The 18,313-nt window shown below is 35.5% G+C and overlaps 1 protein-coding gene across 1 annotated transcript in view; it reads left to right on the top strand.

The window, feature by feature from the left end:
* Positions 1–16,533, top strand: part of LOC142336506 (transient receptor potential cation channel subfamily M member-like 2) — a 39,792-nt gene extending 23,259 nt beyond the window's left edge. The window contains exons 6-7 of the mRNA XM_075385393.1: positions 9,456–9,646; positions 15,084–16,533. Coding sequence (XP_075241508.1) covers positions 9,456–9,646; positions 15,084–15,267 — 375 coding nt within the window. The 3' untranslated portion in view covers positions 15,268–16,533. The remainder of the gene's footprint in view (positions 1–9,455; positions 9,647–15,083) is intronic.
* The last annotated feature ends 1,780 nt before the right edge of the window (positions 16,534–18,313 follow it).

Genomic DNA, 18,313 nt, shown 5'->3' with positions numbered 1-18,313 from the left:
GGTATCGATAATTATTATACAAAATATTAATATAAAATCAGCTAATATTGAACCTGAAATCAATCCAAAACACATTAGAGTACATGGAGACTGTTGGACCCTTTTTGAAAGCAATTAAGAATGTTGTATAATTTTCTTTGCTTTAATGTGATTTTTCATTGCTAAAAATTTTCTTTTGTTTTCAAAATCTGACTTTTGTCTAACTATGCGGTAACCTAATATTTAAAAGTTTTCATAAAAAGAAAGCCAAATTGTTGTCTAGGAGGAGTCTGATAGGTATGATGTTACACTTAATCTTTAGATCAGAGGAATGGTCAATTTTTGTCTGCAGAATGTGGCCATAACGGCCCAGCTGAGTTGATTATCGAGAGTTATAATTAGCTTTTTAGAAATTTCTTTTAGAAGAAATGCAAAATAGTGTAGGTGACTGATTATAGAGCATTGATTAAAAGCAGTTTTGTTTTTATCGGGAAAATTGTTTTAATTGTATACTGTTTCTATACCACAGGCCATTTTTCTCCATATTTTTGATCTCATCGTCATAAGATGGAATTTGGTCTAGATAAACTCCAAGGAGCTTAACTGAACATTTGGCATTGATTTTATGATTCCCTAATTGTAAAATTGCCTACTTAGTTTATTTTAAAGGTTTTTTGGCAGAAAATTTTACACTGTTTTAGCTTCATTAAGCGTGAGTGCGTGTTGTTCATAATAATGCGTTATATCCGTCAAAGAAATCTGAGGTAATTTATTTGCCTCTGCTGGGCTGGTACTAGCGCAAAACAAAGTATCATCTACGTCACTAGTGTACAGTTTTCGTTGATTGCTTTTTAGATTATTGACATAGATGTTAAAAAGGAGATGACCTAAAATGGTACCTTGTGGTGTTTGATACAATCAGATTCCCTATTTTCTACTATTGCTTTCTGTAGGCGATCTGAGAAAATTCGATATAAGTTGGCAGGAGCATTAACTGAATCCTTCCAATTTCAGCTTTTCGATTAAAATTTCATGACTTACCAAGTTGAACGCCTTAGAGATCTAAAAGTGCAGTGCTTTTGAAAAGATTTTTGTCCATCAGGTATCAAAAAATGTATGTGCAGTATGCCAGAGCGTCAATTGTGGAATACTTTGCATGAAAACCGAATTGCGTGCTTGAAATTTTTTTGTTGGTGTGAAGGTAGTCAATATTTGATCGCTCAGCATTCTCAAAATTTTTCATAAGGCTCCTGTGATTGAAATGGGCCGATTCTGGTAAAAGGGGTCACTTTTTTGTATATGGGAGTAACATGGTGCTTTCTTAGGTTCCAATGGGTACTCATTCGGGCTTTTAAATTGATTTCAATTGTTGGCCAAGATATCCGCTTCTTATAGCAGGTATCTTTGACTGCCCATGTATGAATTGATAACGGTCCACATGGCTGTCTGACATTTAATTGCTTAATTCCGCATATAACTTCTCTTGGTAACTAGTCGAAATTTGAGTTAGTTCCTCTACAATTTTTGTCTGATCAGGTCGTAGCTTTTCTTAGTTCCAATGTAGTCCCTCAATTTTGAGAATATTAAATTATGAAGGCCAGCGATAGCCTTACTGCTTGTAAATATCTCTTCAAAGCTTTTAATCTGAGTTCATATTTGAAACCTGTTCTTTGAGCTACTTCTGCACACTGAGCTTCCGTTTTTTAGGGTCCCTTCCCTCCTAGTTTTCATTGAAAAGTTGGTTGAAGTTGGCAGTTATTTGATATTTGCTAACGTTTTCTGGTTTTTTAAGCATCGGAATAACTTTGCAGACTTAAATTGTCAGGGTTGAATATTGATTGAACAAGTTGCACTAGTTCTAACGAAGTTTTCGAAAACTTCGGAGGGGGTTCTTTCAAATTTTCAAAAAACTTTTTGTCCCATCTTGCAGAATAAGAGTTGTCATTTTCTTGTGTTGGTTTTTTTCAGTACTTTGATTTTTCCAGCGTTGTAAAAATTTTGTTGACGTGCAAAGCAGTATCTGAAAGCAGCGCTATTTCTAATTTGGCGATTATACTACTTCCCAAAATTAAGTTATTGCATTCCTCAGGTAATAAATTGAGATGAAACTCTTACCGTTTCGTTTTCTACCTAATTGATTAGAAGAGAGTTTGCCTGTTCAGTAAACAAGGTACACCTGATCCAGGTACACAAGCAGCAATGGAATGTAATTTTTGATGTACCGTGATAATGCGTGATAATGTAATTTTTAATAGTTTTGTCTTTTTGTTCGTTAGTTTTTTTTTGTTCATGTTTATCAAAATTTATTTCCCCAAATTTGTGGCTTTGAAAGGCTCATAAAGGAGCTTTGGTCGTGCAGTTGGGTATTAATAGTGTAAAGGTGGAGGAAAAAACTGTCGAATAATGTTCATGATAATCTATCGAGAGGCTGATAAAATTTTGTGAACTGACAAGCTAGCCTTTTGTGCTTTAAGCGTTAAAGTTCATTAATTTAACGGTCAACATGCAAAGCGCAACTTAATTGAAAGTTTGATTCAGCTTTTTTCGTGAATCGATTAGCTTTTTGGGTCCGATTTAGCTTTTTGTGAAATTTGTGGAGCTTTTTCATTCATTCAGTGGTGTAATTACTTGAAGATTGCTGGTTCTTACTGACGATCAACGGTACTATTATAGAAATTTGTAAGAACAATGTCCCTTGCTAACTGGGTTTCTTTGTTCCTTGTTAATTGCTTTCGAAGGAAGTTTTCATGCAATGTTTTTGCTAGACCGTTTTGGCATTTTTGTTCGAGAACCTTCTTCGCTTTATTACTTTTTCTTGTTTGACTTACGTTTTGCGTGATCTCAATTGCTCTCATTCCCAAATACAGTTGGTTGCTAATAGAAAAGCAATTGTGCGTTAGTTAGTATCAAAGTGGTTATAGCTTAGTGGTTAAAATGACTGCTATCCTGGAGGTTACGGGCATGAACCCCTGATGGGTCGGGTTTTCGTACACATAAAAAGCTACAACCTCGAAATTAAATAGCTCGGCCTGTGGTTTCAGAGCACTTCATCTGACGTTAATCGTATGTCGATATTTATCTATGAGAGATTGGGCAATAATATTTAATTGAATATTAAGGAGTTCATAGCAATAAGAGGTGTACATCAATAAGAGGTGTACAAAGTATTTATACGATATACAATTTTGTGCAATCAAAGAAAGTCTGAAGCGGTAATATTAAACCCCTGTTCTTTTTTTATGCGACTTATGTTTCGCCTGACGCTTCGAACTTCTCTTCTTCAAAAACGGCTAAACAGACAAAGCTGGATGGCAGTAAATTGTTGAGGAGCTCTAATTGAAGATTCTCTAATTGTACAATTTATTGAAGAAAAACTCAGAAGACGTTAGTGTCATAGTGCAGATGAGAGTTTTGGTGGTTCGAAGCTGACCTAAGAAAATCTCCTTACCGCGGAGATCAAAACAATCTTGGACGTGTTAGAAGGTTGATAGAGAACAACCTAATGTACATTGTGCATCAGATATCTTGATACATTATGACGTGAGGGGCTACTTAATCAACGTATACTTGGTTATATAAATAAAGCCTTGAGCAACAAGAAAGAACATGAGAATGGGCTATAAGAGATGCCCAAATTCAAGAGCGTAAGACTAGTTGGTGTAATGGATTGCACACCAGCTTGCAAGTACGAGATGCTGGTTCCGAATCCAGTTCTGGTCCATTTTCGCAGAAGTTGCGCATGCTTCGGGGGCCCCGAACAGGAAGCTTGTTTGCATATCATCACAATCATTTTTTAAACCTATGAAAACTATTTTTTTAAAAAGAAAACTATGTTCAATGTAAAACACCCGTTAGCGTGTTCATGCAAATTCATGAAAACATTGTTTTTGTTCACGGGGTAGAGGTTACAGATCCTAGACTGCTTACCCGTATCGAGGTTAGATGGAGGTTGAATGTTAGGTGAGTTTTGAGCCAACGGGCGCATGATGATATAGCCTATTATTATTAACATCGCTCTTTTTTCATCAACACCCTTCTGACATAATGACTGTATTTAATTTTACCTGATTTTACTGACGGGAAGATACTGTTTAAAGCTGACTTGTGAATGATCTCATACTTCATCTAGAGCGAACTGCCTCGCTCTTCAGGAATTTCAGCGTACTCGAATTCGATTTTTTTCTGCTCGAATTTTTCCAGTTATTCCGTTTAATTTCCCATTAATCCACTGAAAGCAAGAAACTCACTGCTTTTTGATAATAATCCACAGTCGCCATGTATAGTAAGTTGACTTGTTTCTAGCTGCTTAATTTTATAATCTGCCCCCCCCCCACCCGCTATCTTAGTTGTCATAATGGCATTATACCCAATTTGTTCCCCAATGAAAGAAATTCTCTGTTTTAAGTAACTTCAATTAAATGCAATGTTTTCTGTTGACGTATAAGATTGCAACAGCAAATTCATTTTGCAAGCTGTAACTTGGGTTTCCAGGTTCAACATTTCGTTTTCCAGGACTCTTCAATCAAATTCTTAGCAGTGATGGCAGCTGCTGTTTGTTCAATCAATATTTCATATTTATAGTGCAAGTTAGTAATGTTCGATTACTGATGAGTTGATGTTGGCGACTTGAAGTAATAGGTATAAAATTTTCATGCTTGACACACGTGTACGTTAAAATGGATGAACCGATAGAATTTTTCTCTGAAATATTCTAATTAACATCCAGATATCGTTCGAAATGAATACCAAGCTGCTTCTTGAGAAGTTAGCGCGAACAGTTGCTACAGTCATATTTCAATTGTATGGTTTTTAAAAGCTAGTATGGACTTGGGTTGGTAGGATTCTTTTCTTAATTCTTTACTGTAAAATAAAGATGGCAATTGGCGCGACCGTTAGTGGGTTATGTTTAGTATTTAATACAACTGTACTTTTGCATTCACTTTCAAAATGTGTGTCTGAAAAGTAGTTAAAATTATGCAACGTTTAGATCAAAAGAGTAATGGGGGTAATGCAGTATGTTAAATGCAGCGGATGTACTACTGTCTAGATCTACTGACCAATCAAAAAGTCTTCCACCCAAACTATCCAATTCAAAATTTAGTTTAATTAAGCTTCAATCGGACATGCAATTGAGAACTTCAGAAGCTTTTAAGAACCTGGGTTGAAGTTTCTTTCATTTCCTACAACGATCATATATGATTTCATACTGTCCATACGATCCTTGATTTCTTAGTACGATCCTTGTATGAAACCAAAGAAATCATTATGATTCTTGTTTGATTACCAAGGAATCATATATGATTCTTGTTTGATTACCAAGAAATCATATATGATCCTAGTATGAGTAGCAAGAATCGTACATCTTTTTTTCAAAAATCTCCATTTATGTTTTTCCAATTTTTTCGGTAAGGCATCACCTTTGTGATTCCCCGGCATCACTTTGCGATCCCCCCAAAAGACCCTAACGTACACTATTATTTGCAGAGTTAGGCACTAAATTAAAAAGTAAGTCCAAAGAAATTTTGATATTCTCTGAAGCCAGTTAATGCTGATTTATTCGAAATATTTGAAACAAATTTTGCATTTAACCTTATTTTCGTTTTTTGAATGTTTAAATTTAGCGCACACAAAGAATCAAATGCTGAATGCAAGTGCGATATAATAATTTAAAATATCCTCTGACTATATTATTCGAGAATTTGTGGCACCAGTCAATTATTTATGTGCCATTCATGACCTTGTATGATTTCCAAGATATTTTTTTGACTTCAATAGAAAAAAATATTTTAGTTTTCAAAATTTTTTGTATGATCGCTGTATGGTTTCTAGGTAATCATATATGATCCTTGTATGACTACCGAGAAATCATACAAGTCATATATGACATTGTGCGAAGAAGTTGTATGAGCGGTGACCTGTAAAGCAGCAAACCGTTTAGAAGTTCAGCTGCTCGAAAATAAAAAGCAATCAATACTACGAATTTAAGCTAAGCAAATGGAATTATAATTAATCGATTGTAAGGTTAGTGATAAACAATTTAAAATTCCAATGGAAACTGACAGATTTTTTTTGCAAAATCAATGGACAGCTAGGATCTGTTAAATCTCTGTATAACCTGTAAAAACGAAAACAAATGGCGCAATTGTTTAGTATTTTGTATTTTATGAAGGAATGTGAATATTCCCTGTATGTTTATAAGTCTATCATTTTTTATGTTTGGAATGCGAAAACAATTCATTGGCTTTTAGGTGATGTTGTGCAATGTACAACTGGCATTGCACATTGATGTGGATTATTAAGTACTCATTTAGTTGTACACCTTCAATTGAGAAGATATCATAAGCTTAATATTTCATGGAAACGGCGAAGCAATTCAATTGAATTGATCCAGACTCAGTATCAATCTCTATACTCAGTAAAAAAAACGAAGTTTGTTGAAATGATTTGGTTACTGTTGATCTTTTCGTGCATTTTTTTCATCTTATTGAATTGAGATTTTGGTTCGCTTTGCCAACTTTGATTTCTCCATTTTTCCCTGATTTGTTTTTGGCGGCAAATATTACTTCCTAGGTCGGGGTCAAAGAAACAAGTTTTCACAATGTCATGAAAAAAATTTAAAATCAATTTTCAGACTTGCTAAAAATTTAGAATATACAAAGTGTTTTTTAATAGCCGCAGAGCGAAGAGAAGTATTGGTTTTTATTTTAAGGAGATTTTTGTTACAACAATATGACGTCCTAATCACTTCAAATCTTTTTTAAAACTTTTTTTTCATTCGTTCATGCAATTTGAAGTAAATTGCGCGCGTAACGTAATTTTTCATTCATATTGGAGCGAGTTTTTGTGTTCATTCTCGTGATTAATTGCTCTCAAACGAAATTTGTAGCAATTATATTAGTCCTGTCGGTCTTTTTTATTTGCGATTTTTTGCTTGACCAATTTTTCGTCTGACGCATTTGACTTCTCGTCCTCAAAAACGGGATAAACAGGTAGCGCCAGCGGGCTTTAAGTGGTCTTAGAGCCTTTTAGCTCACTGGTCGTCAAATATTCGATTCACAGAATCTGTTTTGGAGACTTATACTTATGGTGCGAATGGCGGCTCTTAGAGGTTGACTCCCCACCCACTGTTGCCCCCCCCCCCCCCCCATTGTTGCCACCCTATGAGCTCCCCGGTGCACCCCCCCCCCACGGTGCTTCCCCCGCTGCGCTCACTTATGCGCCTTCAATTAAGCTAAAGCTAGCCTCACTAAACCGTGACTAGCTACTGACGAAGCCCTCAAATGCTCGCTGGTCGTTTGAGAGCAATTCACCCGACGTTAGTCGGTTATGTTCAATTTTTTAGTCTCACGTGACTTACCTCACTCAAAAATGACTTCCTCAATCTGAAATTGACTTTTCTTTACTTTAATTCAATGCGATAAGGTAAAGTGACTGACTTTCACTCTAATTGATGGTTATTTGAGGGCAGCTAATAGATGCAGCAAGTTATATATATTCTTATTCAAAATATAACATCTCAGCTTTTAAATAGCAAATTTTCTGTTTTTAATTGCTCTCAAACGAAGTATGTACCAAGTATGTTAGTCCTGTCGGTCTTTTGTTATCCGATTGTTCGCTTGACCATTTTTTCGTCTGGCCCATTTGACTTTTCGTCCTCAAAAACTGGATAAACAGGTAACGCCCAGCGGACAATAAGTGCACTTAGAGCCTTTCAGCTCACTACGAAGCAAGCCGGGCGTTTGAGAGCAATTCGCCTGACCTTAGTCGGTTATGTTACTATCTTTTTGAGTCTGCAGATCTACGAAGCTATTGCGGCTATTTTCTGGCAATCTGAAAGCTATGTTTAAAAGTTCTTATCCCTTCAGTCGGATGCCACTATCAGGATATGTGATCCTAAGCGGTTCCTTCTTATGGCGTTATAGATAGCACTTGTGTTGAAGGTTTTAAACATGAGCCCTTTATGGTTTGTGTGTGAGAGACGGGGTGGGGGGGGGGGGGGGGGGGGGGTTAATAAAGCAATATACCCGGTAGTTTTAAATTCGATGATGCGGTTTAACTGAAGAATAGCAAAATTTCACTTTTGTGATGTAGCGATTGATTCATGTTGCGCTTAAGATAGGTTCTTAGATTCACGTCTCGACAGATGTGAAGGCTCGCGCACGCGTTTGAGATTTTATAGGTAAACAGCAATTGTGTGAGATATTGATTGATGTCAAACTACCTTGATATATTAAAGCACAATCAAAGTAATCGTTTCTGAACAGTTATACTGGCTGCCTAATGTGGACTTACCGATGGCTAAGCTGATAGCTGACGCATTTAAACAGTCCGATAATAAACTATGATGCTGATATCGATTCCTTGATAGGATTCATCTCATTGTCAATACAATTATTTAATTAATATTATTAGACCGCAAGATTTGTGTGATTTTGATTTGTGTGTTGTTGGTCATGCTGGATTGCAATCAGCATTAAGTTTTGATAGAATCATGCTTTAAGCTGTAATACTTATACTTCAGTCCTGTTCTGCTATCCTCTTCTCAACTTAGTGGATACACGATCCGACGCACGTACCCTCTTATTACAAAGAATTACCTTGTAATGGCACGTGCTCTGTAACCAGGGGTGCCTAACGTACTGGGAGGGGGGGGGAGATCCGAGAAGCATTGTCATCAAAAGCATTAAGGTTGTATTGGCAAATTTTAATGTTTTTTAAGTTCCATACTGACCCATAACGTTCAACGGAAGTCGCGAGGACAAACACAGAAATCGTCAATATCTGTTGGTTTTAACATAAAAACCAGAAAACAGTGAAACTGAATAATTTCCCTAAAAGCCAAAAAACTTTAATTAAACGAGAAAAGATGTCTTATCGCGTAATTGGCCATTGAAAGCATTTCTATAAATTGACGTCTATTGAAGTTTTGCGATCGGTTTGATGCGATTGCTGGAATTGAGTTCGAATTTCAGGTTTCCAAATTTCTAGCGTGTATAAATAGGTTGACAGTTCCCCATTCATTTTTTTTACATAACAAAGGACCTAGAAGGGTTCCCTTTACAAATTCAAATCAACAAATTATGGGGAAAACATACGTTTGATTAAGTAAAGTCACTGGAATTTATTAATTTGCGCAATATTTCAAAGAACGTGTTCTAACCAACCAAATCGGAAATTAGAACTTGTCGTTTAAGTGGTACTCGCGAAAATTTGGTTTCTAAATGGCTTCTTAAATAATTAACGACAGAACTTAATCAAATTTAGGGTAATTGAAACTGGTCTACAAAACAAACTGGTAATTGCAATTTGTGGTTTCAATATTAACCATTGTGCCAAGAAAAGGTCTGAAGCATATTTAAAGCATATAAATAGATTGCTTGTGGCCTTCATGATTTTGTCTACACGAAAAAGAATCGGAAAAACGTTTCCAAATTAACTTTTCGCGGTATCGATATGAAGCAGTGTTTTGATAACAGGTACAAGGTATCTCAGACATGGAGTGGAAGAACGAGATGTTCCTGCTGGTGAGAGAATACCAGAACAAGCCCCACTTTCCCCCTCCCTTCTCCATAATTGAGAGTGTCATCTCCCTCGTCAAGTACCTCCGATCCTCAAACACCAAACTGTCACCCGAGGAGATAGAGGCTGAAAAGAAGAGCTCTGAAAGGTCAGTGGTTTAAGCTAAATCGCAAAATTTTCCACGATTTTATGCAACCGTTTTTGGATGCGCAATTTGTCATAAATTGATCTCTTATGAAGTTTGATGGAATTATTGTTGCCGTGTGTCTTTTTATACAAATTTTCTCGTGAAGGTTTATTTTCTAGGGCAGTCTGTCACTTCGGTTGATCGATTCGACTTTTTGAATGACTTTTACGCGTGACTCGATTTTTGCATGACCTGAGGTCCAGACATTTAATTTTATCCTCTGACTTGATTCGCAGTGGTTTACTATTAGAAGTCTTAATGAAAAGGGTGCCTAAATTAGTTGTTTTTTAACTCTTAATGTAAGTAGTGGTCTAAGCGAACTTCTCTGAAATACTATCCCGACGCTGTTAAATTATATTGAGTTCGAGCGCCTGTCGTTCGAGAGCAATGCGTCCAGCGTTAGTCGGTTTATTTCAATTCGGAATGCATTGTTGTTCTTTTTGCAATATGTCTAGTACTTTGCTGTTAGCCAAAGCATCAGTTTGTTCGATATTAACTGAAACATCTATAACCTTAACTGAACCCGCTGTAAAAAAGAGTATTTGACTATTTATCAGTTTTCATAAGTAAAATACGATCCAATTTACCAGAACACAAAAATTGAGCATTTCAAAAAATTTAGCGGTTATTCTAGAGAATATTATAAACATTAATTAACACTGTACAGTTCTGGACAAGTTTAAAAAACAGCTCATTTTGATATAGTGAAGTCCTAGAATTGTCCCACGGGTGACAATATCTGTTATTGTCATTGTAAAATAGATTTATACAAATATTCATTTTGTACCTTCGGCTAGTACTTTGCCAGTTGAGTAGCACTACAGCTACCTCCTGAATATATTGCCAACGAGTGGGGACACTCTTTATTTTTAATAGCCGCGAAGCGATAGCTGAGGCTATTATTGGCCTTCTCTTGGTTTTTTACAATTCGAAGAATTTGAATTGTATTGGGGCGCTGTTTTGTTTTTTTTTAAAGATCTAATCACACATTTTCATAATTTTTGAAGTCAAATTGGAGTAGTGATTTTGGTCACGCCGAAACAGTAAATGAAGCGAAAAAGCGAGTAGTTTTGCGGGGTAAATTTTTTTGCTCTAATTATAAAGTAGAGTGTAAAAACGGTGTTTGAACAAAAGTCCGCTTTCTTGCTAGTGGTTTTTTGTTCACATGCGACAATTTCACTTAGATTTTTACTGTTTTTCATTTTTTGGATCGGATTTGTTTCTGAATGGTTTTCCCAATCCTTTCATAGTTCATTCTAGGCCTAATTTTTTTAAGAATCGAATTTACATTTCTCGCTAGTGGTTTTTTGTTCTCCCTGGCGGCATTTTGACATCGATTTTCTGTTTTTTTGAACTGATATTTAGAAATGGTTTTCCCAATTCATTCACAGTCGTTCCAAGTCTAGTTTTTTTTGTTTAGTCAATGAAAATTCTTTGAATTGTACGTCAGGACTTGTCCTGCTATGTTTTTTATTTCGTCGTCAAGATTTTGTTACGACCATATGACGTCACAATCATTTCAAATCTGCTTTATGTTCATTTCATGCAATTTCAACTGAATTGTGTGCGTGACCTTATTTTTCACTCATAGTGGAGCGAATTTTTTTTTGTTCATTCGCGTGATTAAATTTTTGGTCACACGTGACTTACCTCGCTCTCAGAAATGACTCCTCTCTTAAATTGACTTTACTTTAATTCAAAGAGATAAGGTCTAGTGAGTGCATATCACTCTAATTGACGGTTACTTAAGAGCAGCTCATAGAAGAAGCAATAAGTTATACAGATTCTTAATCAAAATTTAACATCTCATTTCTTAATGAAAAGACAAAATTTTTTTAGTCTGTCTTTTTAATCCTTTTGAGACTGCAGATCTGCAAAGCTATTGCGGCTATTTCCTGGCAATCTGCGAGCTATGTTTTTCTTTTTTCAACCCGATTGTGGGTTGATGAGGACGAAATTTTGAGGACCCGATTGTGTGGGTTTATGGGAACAAACAATGGGCAAAGACTCAATTGTGCGTACAAACCTGATCGTAAAAAAACTTTCTGAGATCAACTAAACTTAGAACTGATTTCGACCATGAGTTCTCTAATCAAGTGTTTTGTCAATTTAAAATTGGTCTTCGGAAATTCGGTTTGGTTTAGTGCTGTAACACTTCACAACTTTCACTTGGAATATCTACATTCTAACAGGGTACTCGATCAATTCAGACCAAGTACCCCAAATTTAATCTTGAGAGTTAATTGAAAATAAAAGATGCAAATAGCAATTGCTGGTCTTTTGTGATGCCAAATTTTGCAGATGACCATGAAATCGAGCTGCTAAAACTCTTAATTATTTCTTGTAACGGTGGTTTTAATGAATTATGTTCATAGTTTAGCGGCTCATAAGAACCTGTACTTTCAAATACAAATGTTTCGTTTGCTTAGTGATAAAAAACTTAATGGACATAAAATTAGTCTTTGAAGACTTTTTTTTACTTTTACTGTGCTCTTATTATCTGCGATAGCTAAATGGTGCCATAATTGGCCGTCTATTGATTTCTTTTGTCAATTTTTTTTGTCACGACCTGTGACGTCACGGTCACTAAAATCATCATCTTTTTAAGAGATTTTTGATCATTCGCGTTAATATGGTTTTGTAACTCGTTTCTGACGAAATAGAAGATTGAGGAACTCTAACTGAATTTTAGATGATGAAAGCTTTACAGTGCATGTCCTAATGAATTAAAGGTATCAAAACGAAGTCGAAAAACCACTAAATTCTCAAAATTTTCAAATCTGATCTTTTCAGAAGTATTTTAAGACTACAGATCTACAGAAATATCGCTGCTATTTTCTTGCAGTCTGTCAGCTATGTTTATTTAAAAAGAGTAATTTTCAATATTACTTATTTGTAGTTATTGATAAACACAGTTTTGCCGAAATATGAGTTTGCTTCGAGTTGCTGGATTTTATTTCCGATCTGTTATTCGATAGTATCATTGGACAATTTGCATATATTAAACGGATACGAAAAATAATAGGTACGTCTGTAAATTAAGATTGAATAGAGAGGCTCATTGGGTGAAAATCAATTTCGTTGATGATAAAAAAATCTTTCTTCAACTTAAGAATTTAACTCTACCTACTCTTGGCGGAACCCCTTGGCTTGACAACTAATTCCGCTTTCTAGAATATGTCGTTCCGTTCGTGTGTGGTAGTGCGGTTTGCGTACATATACCCTGAAGCAGTTTCTTAGCGGACTGGAGCGTTGAAATCTTGATAAGGAATCGCTCTCCCGATCGCTTTATTTCTCTTTATTAACAAACTGGACCACTCTTGACACAAAATCACTGTTGCGTGGAAAAGCTTACGGCCTTTTGAACCTAAAAGTAATTTATAGTAGGGATCGCTTACTGTTTTGGGAATTTCTTAAGGTCATAAATGCTTTTACGGTTTTGTCTTGATAAGTGTATTCGAGTTTTTGCTGCAAAATTGGGGGTGTTTGACAGGTGCACTGCATCCACGCAAAACTGAGCGCCTTCGATCTAATTATTTGCTTGACCGTTTTTTCTGGAACATTTGCTTGCTTGAGCGATGACTTTTTGAGTGAATTTTTTTCTCGCTCGAGATCTTAATTATTGTTGGGTAGAAATTGTGTCTCATTCAGAAGTTCAAGCCGTTAACTTAATTCGCGATGGATAAAATGTCTTGCGAAAAGGCTCTAATGTAAGCCCTAATAACACAATTTTAAGCCCTTTAGTGAGTTAACTGGATACTACCCCGCCAAATTAAATTGAGCTCTCGCCTGTGGTTCCAGAGAAGTTTTGACCTAATAGCAAAAAAGAGTCTGAAATCAATTTTTCTCCGCGAGAGAAATTTTTGATCATGCTCTGCGCTCATTAAATAACATTTCGATTTTGAAAAGTGTTTTTGAGAGAATGTTTCAAATGCAAAATGGGCACATGTCCTCAATTTTTAAGTAGATTTTGGTCTTTTCATTAATTATCTTTGTTTGAGCGGACTTTTATTTAAAAAAGTGTATAGCAACGTACCTTTGACAATTCATGCATTAGACACCCCAATTAACTGAGTCATTTATCTCTAAAATGTATACATACTAATCTGATCTTGTCAATTTTTGTCCAATTTTTCTAAAATTTTGTTTTTTTGTGCGCGCTCGCGGATTTTTTTTTTCGTGGGAGTGATCGCTGATTTTTTGGCGTTGTCTTGGAAATTCATTAAAATTTGTTTTATAATAGCAATTTTAACAATATTTTGTTGACAATTTTTTGCAAAATGTTTTAGTGTTTCGAATCGTTAATCTTTTTTCAAGTTTTTTGTTCAGACAGTAGGATGGCTATGCATGTTTTCAAGTCATGAATGCTAAATAATGAATGTTGCGTTCTTATTTTAAATTTCATTTTCAATTTTCTAATTATCACGTCGTTGACTTTTTAAAATGTGTCCGTATTCTAGCATGTATTATTCCAGCATTCTGCTAAGACCTATAGTTCTATTTGCTCTGGTTTTTTAGTTGTTTTTTTTTAAATTTTAACGATATTAGCTTTTTTCTTATTTTTGCCATTATTTATTGCTCTCGAACAAAATTTGAAGCAATTATATAAATCGTGAGTGTCTTTTTTATGCGATATTTTCGCTTTGTGAATTAGCGATTTCACTTCTCGAGTGACTTTTTCACGCTTCAATAATGTCAGTGCTCAAATCTTTCTCTTTATGACAAGTGTACTTTTTCACCAAATATTTAAATAAAATCTGATCAGGTAAAGATTAAATGTTTTAAGACCAAAGATAATGCTTTGGGCTGCAGTTACTTTTATTCCGTTGCTTTGGGTCGCTTCCGGAACTCTTCCGAGTGCTTTTTTTGTGCAAAATTTTTGCTTGAACGTTTTGACTTTTCGAGTGACTTTTGCGCCCTTGACGTTTTGCGTGATCTAAAGTTCTCTCTCATTCACAATTTCAAGCAGCCGTACTCAAGTGGCGGTAGTTGACTACTAAAAGTTAAATGAAAAATGCGCCAAAATTGGTGTAATTTTTTCACTTAAGTTTTTATTAGTTGCTATAGTCGTATAAAGAAGCCCCCCGGACTGAAGCAGGATGCAATAGATTCGGGCTCCCAATAGTAATTTTTTGAATAATTTGGTCTATGCTTATTTCAGTATAAGTCGGTATATGTTTATTTGAGTATTTAATACATTCGAGGATTTTTGAATAATTTGGTCACACAACTTATGGAATAGGAATTATTAGTTACGATTCAGTGTGATATGATAAGTGACATGAAAAACTCGAAGTTATTTCTGATATGAGACCCATTTATGTTTGATTCATGGCATCCTGTGGTCTATCGAAAATACAACCGTCAAGCATTAATGGAGTGCTTTCTTTCTGTACAGGTTCAGCATATTCGAGACATTCTGCGTGGATCGAACGTTGAAGGAGAGGGAGACGAGACTGAGTCCTCTGCAGGAGTTAGAGAACACAATCATGTGTGTGGACAATCAACACAGCCGTCTATTCGACATGGAACTCACAATCCAGGACATGGCCAGAATCGCCCAGAAGAAATTGCACCCATAATTATTTCTGGTCTGTTCACGACCATCCGAACAGTGTTAAGGAGTTCTAATACTGTTTTTGTTGTAGAAATAAATTTTTAGAAACTAAAAACAAAACTGGAAAATTTGTCAATTTTTTGCACAATTTTGCAACATTCAAAAACTTTTAACGGCAAATAAAATTAGAAAAAACCTTGAATTCGATTTGCGGCAACAAACACTTTCGCTCAGTGCCTGCTTCGCTTGTTTCATCTCGGAAATTCAACGCACATATTACATTAACCTGCACAGATGAGAGATTCTCTTCATTGATATTTCTCTCAGCACAAAACGCGCATTTGAGACACAGATAAAACTAGCTTTACTGTAAGAATTTCTGTACAGTTTGAGCTGATAAATATAATTTAAAGAATTGATATTTTCATTCAAATTGTATATATATACAAGGTGTTGGTGATTTATACATTCTTTTCTATTTAGCCAAGCTGGCAAAAAAACAAACAGGTGAAAAGCAGAATGATTATGAATTCATTTTATTAACTTGGCCCCAATGAACCAAAACCTACCCTAGTTTCTATATTGACCCCAATGTTTGCACCCCAAAATTGTTTTGCCCCTCTTTTCAGGTTCGCAAGTAAAGATCATTGTCCTCTGACAACGGTGAAAATGGCAGTGTCACATGGAGCTAATTTACCCCTATTAAATCAGGCGTTGTTGACGACATGAACGACGTGTAAATGCTACAGGGCTGAAAGGGGACACAAATTTTGTATTAGGGAGGTGGGGTGAACATTGTTCCGGGTTCAATAAATTCGAACCCAACTTTTTAAATTGATTTTTATCAGTTTATTTAATAAAGGTGTCTATTTTGAGGGGAAATCTTGTTTTGATTTAACCAGAACGCAGTTTATATTTTATGCTTGTCTGTGTGCTCATTAGAATTGCCATAATATATTATTACATAAATATATATTGTATATTTTTTATTGCTCGATCATGTATTGATTTCTATCTATGGAAGTAAAGTTAAAAATTCATCCCAATGCTATGAAGTGACACATGTGGTAATTAATTACTAGCCTTGTGTGGAATTAGATTCTGCTGGTACAACTCTACCTCTTATCTCCTCTTAACATATAGTTTGTTACTGCATTTGAAATGCGAATTGAATTCAACTTACGACTACTAACCTATTAGATGTGGTTTGATGTTTAGTGATTGATATCTCCTCGCTTCTCAGAACTTTTACCTTTCGCAAATTCAATCAATTTACATTTGCTTTGTACAACCTTTTTTAAAACAACTGATACATGTGGAAGTTGTGGAAAAGCCGATGAAGTAAGCACTGTTAAAAAAGTAGGACTTATATTTGCCTATTCAAGGAGAATAAGACATGCTAACGAGTTCCTGCCCGTGCCATCAAAATTGTTTTTACTCAAATTCACTTCCTCTCGAACAAATTGTGAAGCAAATTATTGTAAACGTATGTCTTTACGAACCAAACGTAATGCCGCTTCCCTGTCCAAGCTACAGTCACCCCATCCCTCCCCCTGCTACCAACGTAAAAATTCTGCATTTGAAAAAACAATTTCCATAATTTTATTAGGAACTTAATTTCCTAATTAATTTCTTAATTTAGGTAAGCTTAGTTTAGAAGAGACTATATTGTGCGACTCTTCGTCGTTTCCGGTATTCAATCGGCTATGTTTCCATTGGATTTTTCGTCTGATCATTTTAATTTTAGAGCCTTAGTCTTTAAGTATGTTAGTCTCCGAAACTGTGTTGCGATGATTTCATATTGTGAAGAGCGGTTCTTAATCTTAAATTTGACCCCTTAAGCCACCCCTAAGACTCCCCTATCCACACTGCAACTGTTCACCTTTCCCAACTCTCGATGCTAAGGGAGGCTATAAAGTTTCCCGGGAATTTAGGCTGTTTTTTGTGGAAATTTTTGCTTCGCCGTTTTGACTTTCGAATTGCGTGTTCTAATTTATCTCTCATTCACGATATAATAAATTTGAAGGACGTCATTTGAAGCACCTTAGTGAATTTCGCCCTCCAAGCTTTGCTGAAAGGTTTCTTGGCCTCCTGATGGTCAAGGTTTCTTGACTCATGATTTTGCCTACTCACTAGAGGAATAGATTGTTTTCACCCTTTAAAGTATAAAAATTGTTAGGCAAAGGTGTCAAATGGATTTTGGAATTTCTTTAATCGCAGAAACGGCATTTTTTAGAGTTATTTTGCTTAAGCAAGATGTGATTAACCTAAGCAGTGATTCAGTGTAAAATATGGACACCATTGGAACGATAGTAATTATCGAAAATTTATCAACTTTCGCGTGATTGAATTATGTTGTACCAGGAGGCACGTGCTAAAAACTGTAACTTTAAGAAACACCAAGTCATAATGTTGATTATATAGATGTAATTCAATGGTTAGGAAATGGATGAATTTTTCATGGTAGCAAAAGAAGATTTGTGAAGCAAATCTCACGAAAGTTTTAACTGTTGACAAGGAACAACAGTGGGCAAAGGGCAGCCCAGGCATATCGTGCCAAAGTAACTATTACTCAATAGTTACTTGAGGATTGGATACAAATGATCCCGATACAAGGATTGGTTTGTAGATTTAAAGTTATTGAAAATTTCAATTCATTTCTCCGGTGATCAGTGGCTTCCAAGCTAAGATTAAGTCATCAACGCAATTAAGTCTTAGCGTAAATTTCTTCAAAAGTTATTAGCTATTAATATTATTAGATATTAATATTAATTTCAGGGATGCTACCATTTCTGCTAGCACTTGATACGTTGAGTCAAATATGAAAGTAATATATAGATTAACATAGCCGGCCAATAGCTGCTGGTGACCCGGAGCTCAGGATTAAAACAATAACCTTCAGTTTAATTTTTATCTTTGTTTTAATCCTGAGCTCCGGGTTCTTTAAAAATTGAATTCTCTTCTAATAATCTCTACAATTATTCTAACGAGGTCAAACAAAATTATTGAGCAAAATTGAGAAAAGACATGAATTCCACAGCTCAGTATCTCAATTGTGCATCTCAATCGTT

Source organism: Convolutriloba macropyga, chromosome 3 (assembly GCF_964194025.1).
Source record: "Convolutriloba macropyga chromosome 3, txConMacr16.3, whole genome shotgun sequence".
Lineage (NCBI taxonomy): Eukaryota > Metazoa > Xenacoelomorpha > Acoela > Convolutidae > Convolutriloba > Convolutriloba macropyga.
This window is presented reverse-complemented; position numbering and strand designations above follow the sequence as displayed.